Below are 14596 nucleotides of genomic sequence, written 5' to 3'. Positions count from 1 at the left end.
GAAGCAGAGGAGAAGAGAGGAGAGGGAAGCAGAGGAGAAGAGAGGAGAGGGAGAGTCTCACAGGTGAGTGTATATCCTCCAGCAGCAACACAGAGCAGCGTTCACACTGCAGCAGGGTCACAGCTCTCTGCATGATCTTCCTCACTATCTTCTCCAGGTCTGTCTGTTCCTCAAACAGGTCATTCACCACCTCTAGCAGAGCCTGGAGGAGCACAACAACAACACTGACCACTCTCTCTACTTGTCTAAGAAATGGAGAGAGAGAGAGTCTGCAGAACGGTGTAGTGTACAACTCCTCAGAGGGTATAAAGTTTAGCTTGTGATTGTTGTAAGACATGTTTTCCCATTTTTTGTTGTGAACAGATTCAATGTATACTGTAAACTGTTTGTCCCTTTAAATGCAATAGACATCTAAATGATGGCTTACATAATCAGGACTAATCATCTTGTTTATGGTTGGAAGTCTAATTCAACATAAATTGAGAGACAGACAGGCTATGTGAGAGACAGACAGGCTATGTGAGAGACAGACAGGCTGTGTGAGAGAGACATGCTATGTGAGAGAGACAGACAGGCTATGTGAGAGAGACAGACAGGCTATGTGAGAGAGACAGGCTATGTGAGAGACAGACAGGCTATGTGAGAGACAGACAGGCTATGTGAGAGAGACAGACAGGCTATGTGAGAGACAAACAGGCTATGTGAGAGAGACAGACAGGCTATGTGAGAGAGACAGACAGGCTTTGTGAGAGAGACAGGCTATGTGAGAGACAGATAGGCTATGTGAGAGAGACAGACAGGCTATGTGAGAGACAGACAGGCTATGTGACAGACAGACAGGCTATGTGAGAGAGACAGACAGGCTTTGAGAGAGAGACAGGCTATGTGAGAGACAGACAGGCTATGTGACAGACAGATAGGCTATGTGAGAGAGACAGGCTATGTGAGAGACAGACAGGCTATGTGACAGACAGATAGGCTATGTGAGAGACAGACATGCTATGTGAGAGAGACAGACAGGCTATGTGACAGACAGACAGGCTATGTGAGAGAGACAGACAGGCTATGTGACAGACAGACAGGCTATGTGAGAGAGACAGACAGGCTTTGTGAGAGAGACAGGCTATGTGAGAGACAGACAGGCTATGTGACAGACAGATAGGCTATGTGAGAGAGACCAACAGGCTATGTGACAGACAGACAGGCTATGTGAGAGAGACAGACAGGCTATGTGAGAGACAGACAGGCTATGTGACAGACAGATAGGCTATGTGAGAGAGACAGACAGGCTATGTGAGAGACAGACAGGCTATGTGACAGACAGATAGGCTATGTGAGAGAGACAGACAGGCTATGTGAGAGACAGACAGGCTATGTGAGAGAGACAGACAGGCTATGTGACAGCCAGACAGGCTATGTGAGAAAGACAGACAGGCTATGTGAGAGAGACAGACAGGCTTTGTGAGAGAGACAGGCTATGTGAGAGACAGACAGGCTATGTGAGCGACAGACAGGCTATGTACTCTTAGAAAAAAACGGTGCTTTGTAGAACTTAAAAGGGTTCTTTGGCTGTCCCCATAGGAGAACCCTTTGAAGAATCCTTTTGGGTTCCATGTAGAACCCTTTCCACAGAGAGTTCTACATGGAGCCCAAAAGGGTTCTACCTGGAACCAAAAGGGTTATCCTTATGGGGGCAGCCAAAGAACTGTTTTGGAACCCTTTTTTCGAAGAGTGTGTGAGCCAACTCACTCTGCTCCTCTCGTACTCCTTCCGAGACTCTGAAAACAACTTGGCATTGGAGATGGATATTCCACAGAACGGTAGATACATCTGCAGCACCTGATGGGGGGGAGCAGAGGAGAAGACAGAAATAGTTCTAGTTCTTCGGCTAAATGATAAACAGAAAAAACAACATCTATAATTCAGTAGTTGGAGTCTGATCTCAACTTTACTGTGTTCCTTCTAAACAGCCAAGTCACAAAACCCATCAGTGGGATATAACAAACTTTTTTTTGGGCCGTCAAGAGTATCTGTGTTTACACGTGTGCATGTGTGTGTGTGTTGGTGGCTAGTTTACCATTGATAACCTTCTTCTTTTCTTCAACGTCTAATAACACACCTGGCTGCTTTCCTCTTAATGGAGTATTGATTTAGTAAATGAATTACTCAGGTATTAAGTAGGTATTCTGAATGTGCTAGACAACAAGCAGTCACTTACGTAAGATTGAGTCTTTTTTAATTGGTTTTCTGTTAAGCAGCCTGTGGGGTTACTGCCTAGACCTATTTTCCAACACACACTGAACATACATCTCAACCCAACTCTTTGATATGTGCTGCCATTTCTCTCAAAGACTAGGTTCAAACCTAGATTAGCAGATAGTATGCATCACAGATAGTATGCATCATGCATTCCCATAGCAACGATTAAAACATTCCCTAACCAGAAACCGTGGATTGATGGCAGCATTCGTGTGAAACTGAAGGCACGAACCACTGCTTTTAATCAGGGCAAGGTGTCTGGTAACATGACTGAATACAAACAGTGCAGCTATTCCCTCCGCAAGGCTATCATACAAGCTAAGCGCCAGTACTGAGACAAAGTAGAATCTCAATTCAACGGCTCAGACACAAGAGGTATGTGGCAGGGTCTACAGTCAATCACGGATTACAGGAAGAAACCCAGCCCAGTCACGGACCAGGATGTCTTGCTCCCAGGCAGACTAAATAACTTTTTTGCCCGCTTTGAGGACAATACAGTGCCACTGACACGGCCTGCAACGGAAACATGCGGTCTCTCCTTCACTGCAGCCGAAGTGAGTAAGACATTTAAACGTGTTAACCCTCGCAAGGCTGCAGGCCCAGACGGCATCCCCAGCCGCGCCCTCAGAGCATGCGCAGACCAGCTGGCCGGTGTGTTTACGGACATATTCAATCAATCCCTATACCAGTCTGCTGTTCCCACATGCTTCAAGAGGGCCACCATTGTTCCTGTTCCCAAGAAAGCTAAGGTAACTGAGCTAAACGACTACCGCCCGTAGCACTCACATCCGTCATCATGAAGTGCTTTGAGAGACTAGTCAAGGACCATATCACCTCCACCCTACCTGACACCCTTGACCCACTCCAATTTGCTTACCGCCCAAATAGGTCCACAGACGATGCAATCTCAACCACACTGCACACTGCCCTAACCCATCTGGACAAGAGGAATACCTATGTGAGAATGCTGTTCATCGACTACAGCTCGGCATTCAACACCATAGTACCCTCCAAGCTCGTCATCAAGCTCGAGACCCTGGGTCTCGACCCCGCCCTGTGCAACTGGGTACTGGACTTCCTGACGGGCCGCCCCAGGTGGTGAGGGTAGGCAACAACATCTCCTCCCCGCTGATCCTCAACACTGGGGCCCCACAAGGGTGCGTTCTGAGCCCTCTCCTGTACTCCCTGTTCACCCACGACTGCGTGGCCATGCACGCCTCCAACTCAATCATCAAGTTTGCGGACGACACAACAGTGGTAGGCTTGATCACCAACAACGACGAGACGGCCTACAGGGAGGAGGTGAGGGCCCTCGGAGTGTGGTGTCAGGAAAATAACCTCACACTCAACGTCAACAAAACTAAGGAGATGATTGTGGACTTCAGGAAACAGCAGAGGGAACACCCCCATCCACATCGATGGAACAGTAGTGGAGAGGGTAGCAAGTTTTAAGTTCCTCGGCATACACATCACAGACAAACTGAATTGGTCCACTCACACAGACAGCACCGTGAGGAAGGCGCAGCAGCGCCTCTTCAACCTCAGGAGGCTGAAGAAATTCGGCTTGTCACCAAAAGCACTCAAACTTCTACAGATGCACAATCGAGAGCATCCTGGCGGGCTGTATGTATGTATCTTGCCTGGTATGGCAACTGCACCGCCCTCAACCGTAAGGCTCTCCAGAGGGTAGTGAGGTCTGCACAACGCATCACCGGGGGCAAACTACCTGCCCTCCAGGACACCTACACCACCCGATGCTACAGGAAGGCCATAAAGATCAAGGACATCAACCACCCGAGCCACTGCCTGTTCACCCCGCTGTCATCCAGAAGGCGAGGTCAGTACAGGTGCATCAAAGCTGGGACCGAGAGACTGAAAAACAGCTTCTATCTCAAGGCCATCAGACTGTTAAACAGCCACCACTAACATTGAGTGGCTACTGCCAACACATTGTCAATGACACTGACTCTACTCCAGCCACTTTAATCATAGGAATTGATGGGAAATGATGTAAATATATCACTAGCCACTTTAAACAATGCTACCTTATATAATGTTACTTACCCTACATTGTTCATCTCATATGCATACGTTGATACTGTACTCTATATCATCGACTGCATCCTTATGTAATACATGTATCACTAGCCACTTTAACTATGCCACTTGGTTTACATACTTATCTCATATGTATATACTGTACTCGATATCATCTACTGTACCTTGCCTATGCTGCTCTGTACCATCACTCATTCATATATCCTTATGTACATATTCTTTATCCCCTTACACTGTGTATGACAGTAGTTTTTTTTGGAATTGTTAGTTAGATTACTTGCTCATTATTACTGCATTGTGGAACTAGAAGCACAAGCATTTCGCTACACTCGCATTAACATCTGCTAACCATGTGTATGTGACAAATAAAATTTGATTTGATTTGATTTGATTTGATCACAGATAGTATGCATCACGGATAGTATGCATCACAGATAGTATGCATCACAGATAGTATGCATCACAGATAGTATGCATCACAGATAGTATGCATCACAGATAGTATGCATCACAGATAGTATGCATCACAGATAGTGTGCATCACAGATAGCGTGCATCACAGATAGCGTGCATCACAGATAGCGTGCATCACAGATAGTATGCATCACAGATAGTATGCATCAGATAGTATGCATCACAGATAGCATCATGTATGCATCACAGATAGTATGCATCACAGATAGTATGCATCACAGATAGTATGCATCACAGATAGTATGCATCACAGATAGTATGCATCACAGATAGCATGCATCACAGATAGCATGCATCACAGATAGTATGCATCACAGATAGTATGCATCACAGATAGTATGCATCACTGGATAGATAGCATGCATCACAGATAGCATGCATCACAGATAGCATGCATCACAGATAGTATGCATCACAGATAGTATGCATCACAGATAGTATGCATCACAGATAGCATGCATCACAGATAGTATGCATCACAGATAGTATGCATCACAGATAGTATGCATCACAGATAGTATGCATCACAGATAGCATGCATCACATGCATCACAGATAGCATGCATCACAGATAGCATGCATCACAGATAGCATGCATCTGTGAAAATTATTTTAACAAGGGGTTGCCAAGAATTGCACGTCAACATATAAATGAGTCTGTGTCTATCGCTCTTTTGAAGATCTAATGCATAAAGTGTTGAAAAAGAGTTGACGCTCTTGTTTAACTAAATCCTGCCACCTGGTGGGCATTAAGGAGAACTCCGTGGCCAATCCCAAACGGCTCCCTGTTCCTTACTCACACCATTCCCAACGTAGGGCCCATAGAGTCCTGGTCTAAAGTAGTGCACCATGTAGGGAATAGGGTTCCATTGAGGACATTAAAACAAAAATCAACTGGCGACTAAAGAGAGAAAAAACCATTTCACAGGAAATGGTTGAACAGGACCAATGTGTGAAAAAATATGTACGTTAGTGAAAGCCCTATAGCTGTAACATCTGTATTGGGGTTAGTAGTGAAAGCCCTATAGCTGTAACATCTGTATTGGGGTTAGTAGTGAAAGCCCTATAGCTGTAACATCTGTATTGGGGTTAGTAGTGAAAGCCCTATAGCTGTAACATCTGTATTGGGGTTAGTAGTGAAAGCCCTATAGCTGTAACATCTGTATTGGGGTTAGTAGTGAAAGCCCTATAGCTGTAACATCTGTATTGGGGTTAGTAGTGAAAGCCCTATAGCTGTAACATCTGTATTGGGGTTAGTAGTGAAAGCCCTATAGCTCTAACATCTGTATCGGGGTTAGTAGTGAAAGCCCTATAGCTCTAACATCTGTATTGGGGTTAGTAGTGAAAGCCCTATAGCTGTAACATCTGTATTGGGGTTAGTAGTGAAAGCCCTATAGCTGTAACATCTGTATTGGGGTTAGTAGTGAAAGCCCTATAGCTCTAACATCTGTATTGGGGTTAGTAGTGAAAGCCCTATAGCTGCAACATCTGTATTGGGGTTAGTAGTGAAAGCCCTATAGCTGTAACATCTGTATTGGGGTTAGTAGTGAAAGCCCTATAGCTACAACATCTGTATTGGGGTTAGTAGTGAAAGCCCTATAGCTGCAACATCTGTATTGGGATTAGTAGTGAAAGCCCTATAGCTGTAACATCTGTATTGTGGTTAGTAGTGAAAGCCCTATAGCTACAACATCTGTATTGGGGTTAGTAGTGAAAGCCCTATAGCTGCAACATCTGTATTGGGGTTAGTAGTGAAAGCCCTATAGCTGTAACATCTGTATTGGGGTTAGTAGTGAAAGCCCTATAGCTGTAACATCTGTATTGGGGTTAGTAGTGAAAGCCCTATAGCTGTAACATCTGTATTGGGGTTAGTAGTGAAAGCCCTATAGCTGTAACATCTGTATTGGGGTTAGTAGTGAAAGCCCTATAGCTGCAACATCTGTATTGGGGTTAGTAGTGAAAGCCCTATAGCTGCAACATCTGTATTGTGGTTAGTAGTGAAAGCCCTATAGCTACAACATCTGTATTGGGGTTAGTAGTGAAAGCCCTATAGCTGCAACATCTGTATTGGGGTTAGTAGTGAAAGCCCTATAGCTGCAACATCTGTATTGGGGTTAGTAGTGAAAGCCCTATAGCTACAACATCTGTATTGGGGTTAGTAGTGAAAGCCCTATAGCTGCAACATCTGTATTGGGGTTAGTAGTGAAAGCCCTATAGCTACAACATCTGTATTGGGGTTAGTAGTGAAAGCCCTATAGCTGCAACATCTGTATTGGGATTAGTTCTTATTGGATATTCCTGTATGTGAAATAATAATCTACCAGGTTGGTTCTGAGACAGTAACACTGATCTCCCATTGGTGGAGATAGTGGTGATGTTGTCAATGACAATAATGAATTCTCATTGTACAGGAACTTTAGTTTTATCACTCTTCTATTGGTCCATGAAGCCAGACAAGCTCAATCGAGCCCAGCTAAAGGATTTGAAATTATTTCTAGTAGTATTCTGAACTCAGGTGTGCTGTGGACTGACCTTCTCATCGTCCTCAGTAAAAGGTGTTCCGATTGGGTTTTTGTTGATGGCCTGCACAACCCCGATGACCTCTCCATCACTGTTACAGATGGTCATACACAGGATGGACTGGGTCTTATAGCCGGTCAGCTTGTCTATCTCGTCACTGAACCGATGGTCCTACAGGGGGAGACATATAGGAGGAGAAATACACACACACACACACACACACACGAATACAGACACATACACACAACTTTTTATTATTCAGAAATCAGAGACAGCCTAAAATCAATCTGAACCAACAGAATAGATTTGACTGGAGCCTAGTTAATATGGGTCAAAACACTGTGTTAATGTAGCTTACAGCACTGCAGTGGACTGTGTTAATGTAGCCTACAGCACTGCAGTGGACTGTGTTAATGTAGCCTACAGCACTGCAGTGGACTGTGTTAATGTAGCCTACAGCACTGCAGTGGACTGTGTTAATGTAGCCTACAGCACTGCAGTGGACTGTGTTAATGTAGCCTACAGCACTGCAGTGGACTGTGTTAATGTAGCCTACAGCACTGCAGTACACAGTGTTAATGTAGCCTACAGCACTGCAGTGCACTGTGTTAATGTAGCCTACAGCACTGCAGTACACGGTGTTAATGTAGCCTACAGCACTGCAGTGCACTGTGTTAATGTAGCCTACAGCACTGCAGTGCACTGTGTTAATGTAGCCTACAGCACTGCAGTGCACTGTGTTAATGTAGCCTACAGCACTGCAGTACACTGTGTTAATGTAGCCTATAGCACTGCAGTGCACTGTATTAATGTAGCCTACAGCACTGCAGTACACTGTGTTAATGTAGCCTACAGCACTGCAGTACACTGTGTTAATGAAGCCTACAGCACTGCAGTACACTGTGTTAATGTAGCCTACAGCACTGCAGTGCACTGTGTTAATGTAGCCTACAGCACTGCAGTGGACTGTGTTAATGTAGCCTACAGCACTGCAGTGCACTGTGTTAATGAAGCCTACAGCACTGCAGTACACGGTGTTAATGTAGCCTACAGCACTGCAGTGCACTGTGTTAATGTAGCCTACAGCACTGCAGTACACGGTGTTAATGTAGCCTACAGCACTGCAGTGCACTGTGTTAATGTAGCCTACAGCACTGCAGTGCACTGTGTTAATGTAGCCTACAGCACTGCAGTGCACTGTGTTAATGTAGCCTACAGCACTGCAGTGCACTGTGTTAATGTAGCCTACAGCACTGCAGTGCACTGTGTTAATGTAGCCTACAGCACTGCAGCGAGAGCTACATGGTATTCTTATGTGCAGTGCACCAGAGACCTACAGGTAACTGCCAAAATAATGAAAACCCCAACATAAAGTGTCTTAATAGGGCGGTAGCCACCACGAGCCAGTACCTGGAACTATTGGAGGGCGTTGGCCACCACGAGCCAGTACCTGGAACTATTGGAGGGCGTTGGCCACCACGAGCCAGTACCTGGAACTATTGGAGGGCGTTGGCCACCACAAGCCAGTACCTGGAACTATTGGAGGGCGTTGGCCACCACGAGCCAGTACCTGGAACTATTGGAGGGCGTTGGCCACCACGAGCCAGTACCTGGAACTATTGGAGGGCGTTGGGTCACCACGAGCCAGTACCTGGAACTATTGGAGGGCGTTGGGTCACCACGAGCCAGTACCTGGAACTATTGGAGGGCGTTGGCCACCACAAGCCAGTACCTGGAACTATTGGAGGGCGTTGGCCACCACAAGCCAGTACCTGGAACTATTGGAAGGCGTTGGGGCACCACGAGCCAGTACCTGGAACTATTGGAGGGTGTTGGCCACCACGAGCCAGTACCTGGAACTATTGGAGGGCGTTGGCCACCACGAGCCAGTACCTGGAACTATTGGAGGGCGCGGGGCAAGTAACTGAAAGGTGTCTGGTTTCAATACCCGAGCCAACAAGGTGAAAAATCTTTTGATGTGCCCTTGAGCAAGGCACTTTACCCTAATTTGCTCCCGGGGTGCCATATGTCTGGGGCGGCAGGTAGCCTAGTGGTTAGAGCGTTGGACTAGTAACGAAAGATTGCAAGATTGAATCCCAGAGCTGTCAAGGTAAAAATCTGTATTTTCCTGCCCCTGAACAAGGCAGTTAACCCACTGTTTGTAGGCTGTCATTGAAAATAAGAATTTGTCTTTAACTGACTTGCCTAGTTAAATAAAGGTAAAAAAAACCCATTTCACTTCACCTATCCAGGGGTATGTGACAATACAACATTATTTCAGTTTTTTAAAATTCTTCTACAAAAATTCCATAATTCGGAGTTCCATAATTTGATAGTGGTGGAAAACGCTATCTCAGGAGCCGCTCCAGAATCTCCCATAAGTGTTTAATTGGGTTGAGATCAGGTGACTGAGACACACACACACACACACACACACACACACACACACACACACACACACACACACACACACACACACACACACACACACACACACTATCTCTGTAAACCCTCTATGCTCATTTGAGACCCCTCTTTCAAAGTCACTGAGATATCTTCTTCTAGCCATAGTAGCCAAAATAATGGGCAACTGGGCCTTTTTATACATGACCCGAAGCATGATGGGATGTGAATTACTTAATTAACTCAGCAACCACACCTGGTGTCTATATACATGTATCTCTCATTTACTCAAGTGTTTCCTTTATTTTGGCAGTTACCTGTACACCTTACTGCTCTAATACAAATGTGTATCCCAAATGTGACCCTATTACCCAACTAGTGCACTACTTTTAACCAGGGCCTGCACTATATTTTCAAATGTACTACACTATGGAGGAAATAGGGTGCCATTTGGGATGACACATGTCAAATAAATTGGTCCACTGGGTCCCAGGACTGGGCTTAACATCTCTCAAAATCCCACGAGGCTGCTCTATTCCTGCTAGCCTATTGTCTATTGCCAGTAGCCCAGTTCCCACGAGGCCGGACCAGCGTCAACATGTTGCCTCTGCCTCGCCAGACGCCCATGGCCATGATATAATGATGTGTAGCGCGCGACTGGTGGATGGGTCTCCGGAGAGGGTGAGAGATGCAGCCTTGCAGGGAATGAAATGACCATGGTTTTCATATCCCTGTCTATGGAGGAAACGATGGTGGATGGGCAGTATGTTTGTTCATGTAATTGTAATAATTACACCATTTTTTTGCCGCAATTGTTGTCATGGTGATAATGTGTGGATGACAGCATAAAATGGAGGTGTCCTGATGGGAGAAGATATACAGCCTTCAGGAAGTATTCACACCCCTTTACTTTGTCCCAAACAAATGTGTTACAGCCTGCATTTAAATTGGATTCAATGTAGATATTTGTGTCACTGGCCTACACACAATACCCCATAATGTCAAAGTGAAATTAGGAAAATCAGGATAACTGGAGTTACCAAGTCAATTCATGACTCTGGAGCAGACGGTGGTTCAGGTTCTGTAGAGAGAGAGACTGAAAGGACGGTGGTTCAGGTTCTGTAGAGAGAGAGACTGAAAGGACGGTGGTTCAGGTTCTGTAGAGAGAGAGAGACTGAAAGGACGGTGGTTCAGGTTCTGTAGAGAGAGAGACTGAAAGGACGGTGGTTCAGGTTCTGTAGGAGACTGAAAGTGGTGGTTCAGGTTCTGTAGAGAGAGACTGAAAGGACGGTGGTTCAGGTTCTGTAGAGAGAGAGACTGAAAGGACGGTGGTTCAGGTTCTGTAGAGAGAGAGACTGAAAGGACGGTGGTTCAGGTTCTGTAGAGAGAGAGAGACTGAAAGGACGGTGGTTCAGGTTCTGTAGAGAGAGAGACTGAAAGGACGGTGGTTCAGGTTCTGTAGAGAGAGAGACTGAAAGGACGGTGGTTCAGGTTCTGTAGAGAGAGAGACTGAAAGGACGGTGGTTCAGGTTCTGTAGAGAGAGAGACTGAAAGGACGGTGGTTCAGGTTCTGTAGAGAGAGAGACTGAAAGGACGGTGGTTCAGGTTCTGTAGAGAGAGAGACTGAAAGGACGGTGGTTCAGGTTCTGTAGAGAGAGAGACTGAAAGGATGCCGTTTCACATTTTTCTTCCACTTTGACATTACAGAGTATTTTGTGTAGATCGTATCCATAGAGGATTCACACACTTTTAATGTCATGGTTTTTCGTTTCTTTATCCCAATAATAGCATTGAATCAAAATGAAATATTACAATTTTGCATTTGTGGTTTGCAGCGATGGGTCTAATTTAGGAAACCTGGTGTTTCCAAATTGATAATGTTTACCTCATATGCGTTGGGTATGTTTACAGTCTCCCCATGCTCTGCCACGTATCCAATAATGCCCTTTCCCCATGGCACCTGCACCTCGTTAGAGTTCAGAGTGCTCGAAGAGGGTCGCACCGTGGTGCCCAGGTGCACGTCGAATAACTTAGACACGAGCGTTCTCTTGTGAGATGGTCCCTCAACTAGGAACAGCGAGCACCTATCCGCATCCACCAGGATACACACATTGATTAGGATCTTATAACTCAGGTTGGTCATGTCCAGGTCATTGGAGACATCTTTCACCAACTCGAGGAAGAACTCCCTCTCATTGGTCTCCTTCAGTCTGTATTTGTAGTCGATGGCACTGGAAGCGTACTGGGGCACATTGACCCTGGATTCGAGAAGTGCGCTCAGAATGTGCCCGGTGGTTGGCGGCAAAGAACTAGCTTTGCGCAGTAACGCGCGGCGTCTCATGCTGGACTGGGAATCATCGTGTTCCCTGTGACTGGCGTGCTCGTCGTAGGTTCTGTGCGCGGTGGTGGCTTTGGACCGGGCAAAGTTCCTTCGGAGCTCCATGTGGGAGGAGCGGCGCCGGAGACCGTCAGGGTTGGTCGGCCAGAGCGGGTCCCTGGGCACTCCGCCACGCTTTTCCTCGGCAAGGGAGACTTTGGACGGCTGTTGGTCCTTCAACCACCTGCTCACCGTATCGCATTTTCCTTTACGCACGACATACTCCTCAAAGAGGTCCGGGTGGCAGTCCAAAAACGCTTCCACATCAGAGAAGTCAAAAGTAGTCATCGGGGAAAAATAAAAGACCCTAAGAAGAAGCAAAATAATATCAGGATAACAGGAGATACCGAGTCAATTCATGAGGTGCTCTGGAGCAGACGGTTGTTCAGGTTCTGTAGAGAGAGAGAGAGAGAGAGAGAGGATGCCGTTACAGCTCTTCATTTACTCCCTGCTGCCCATTTAAAACAATCCGTCTTCGTCCTCTTCTATGGAATTCTGCAAGCAAAGATTTTCAGCTAGAGTATTAAATCAATTATTGATGAATTATGTTTACTTCTTTAGACTAAATTGAGGACGCCGAGTGTAGCAAGTTGAGGGGCTGTGTGTCAATCAGCTGAGACTACAGCACCAGATTCCCTGGTGGTTCTGAAGCTTATACAATGCAGATCAGGAGCACTGTCCACTTGCTGCAGATCAGGAGGAAAACACTGTCAGCTTGTTGCAGATCAGGAGGAAAACACTGTCCGCTTGTTGCAGATCAGGAGGAAAACACTGTCAGCTTGCTGCAGATCAGGAGGAAAACACTGTCCGCTTGTTGCAGATCAGGAGGAAAACACTGTCAGCTTGCTGCAGATCAGGAGGAAAACACTGTCTGCTTGCTGCAGATCAGGAGGAAAACACTGTCAGCTTGCTGCAGATCAGGAGGAAAACACTGTCAGCTTGTTGCAGATCAGGAGGAAAACACTGTCAGCTTGCTGCAGATCAGGAGGAAAACACTGTCAGCTTGTTGCAGATCAGGTGGAAAACACTGTCCGCTTGTTGCAGATCAGGAGGAAAACACTGTCAGCTTGTTGCAGATCAGGAGGAAAACACTGTCAGCTTGCTGCAGATCAGGAGGAAAACACTGTCAGCTTGTTGCAGATCAGGAGGAAAACACTGTCCGCTTGCTGCAGATCAGGAGGTAAACACTGTCCGCTTGCTGCAGATCAGGAGGAAAACACTGTCCGCTTGCTGCAGATCAGGAGGAAAACACTGTCCGCTTGCTGCAGATCAGGAGGAAAACACTGTCCGCTTGCTGCAGATCAGGAGAAAAACACTGTCAGCTTGTTGCAGATCAGGAGAAAAACACTGTCAGCTTGTTGCAGATCAGGAGGAAAACACTGTCAGCTTGTTGCAGATCAGGAGAAAAACACTGTCAGCTTGTTGCAGATCAGGAGAAAAACACTGTCAGCTTGTTGCAGATCAGGAGAAAAACACTGTCAGCTTGTTGCAGATCAGGAGAAAAACACTGTCAGCTTGTTGCAGATCAGGAGAAAAACACTGTCAGCTTGTTGCAGATCAGGAGGAAAACACTGTCAGCTTGTTGCAGATCAGGAGGAAAACACTGTCAGCTTGTTGCAGATCAGGAGGAAAACACTGTCCGTGTGCCTGTAGCAGTAGAAGTTCTCTTTCTTTATTTGCCAGGGACACTTGAAATAGCACACTATTCCATATTTAGTGCACTGCTTTTTGCCAGGGCCTATGATGAGTGAATAGGGTGTCATTTCAGACTCGGGCTCTCTCTCTTTACAGGGCTCCAATTTAAAATGAATGAGAATATTAAATTACATTTCCTTTGAATCATTTTAGAGTGACTGCAGCCAAATATATTATATGTGTGTGTGTGTGTGTGTGTGTGTGTGTGTGTGTGTGTGTGTGTGTGTGTGTGTGTGTGTGTGTGTGTGTGTGTGTGTGTGTGTGTGTGTGTGTGTGTGTGTGTGTGTGTGTGTGTGTGTGTAAAAGAACGGAGTGAGATAGAGAGGGAGAAAAAGAAGAGAGAACATTAATATTAATGTCCTCGTTCTCCTTTGTCGACACACACTAGCCAGCCCGGCACACCTTGAGAAGCCAATTACCACTTTGTACAGCACATAAATAATCCTCCCTCTGCTCTCAGATATGGAACACCAACTTTGAAGTTTATGGAGCACAATTCGTTATTTACAGTGGGATTTACTGTCCATATGCACATTTTAATTACATTATTAAAACACTACGCTCGTGTCTAAAATGGCACCCTATTCCCTATAAAGTGCACTACTTTGGACCATCCTCATAGGCTCTGGTAAAAAGTAGTGCAATATATGGTGAATAGCGTGCCATTTGGGACTCAAATGCTTCTGGATAAACAACAATAGTTGATAATATGCAACAGAAAAAGCTGAGTGGTCGGACTAACAGTAATGACAGTGATGACTAAAGGCTGAGTGGTAGGACTAACAGTAATGATGGTGATGACTAAAGGCT

General features: G+C 45.8%; 1 protein-coding gene across 1 annotated transcript; it reads right to left on the bottom strand.

The window, feature by feature from the left end:
* Positions 1 to 61: 61 nt before the first annotated feature.
* On the bottom strand, positions 62 to 12715 carry LOC112240995 (dual 3',5'-cyclic-AMP and -GMP phosphodiesterase 11A-like; the record flags this gene model as incomplete). Its single annotated transcript, XM_042317152.1, has 4 exons — positions 11600 to 12715; positions 7324 to 7482; positions 1750 to 1839; positions 62 to 202 (listed from the first exon to the last, which is right to left on the bottom strand). Coding segments are annotated over exons 1-4 (1170 nt in total), but the record flags the coding sequence as incomplete, so codon positions are not given.
* Positions 12716 to 14596: the final 1881 nt, after the last annotated feature.

The sequence above is a fragment of the Oncorhynchus tshawytscha genome, unplaced genomic scaffold, assembly GCF_018296145.1.
Source record: "Oncorhynchus tshawytscha isolate Ot180627B unplaced genomic scaffold, Otsh_v2.0 Un_scaffold_1072_pilon_pilon, whole genome shotgun sequence".
Taxonomy (NCBI): Eukaryota; Metazoa; Chordata; class Actinopteri; order Salmoniformes; family Salmonidae; genus Oncorhynchus; species Oncorhynchus tshawytscha.
Note: the sequence above shows the minus strand (reverse complement) of the source record. Positions and strands in the feature narration are given on the sequence as shown.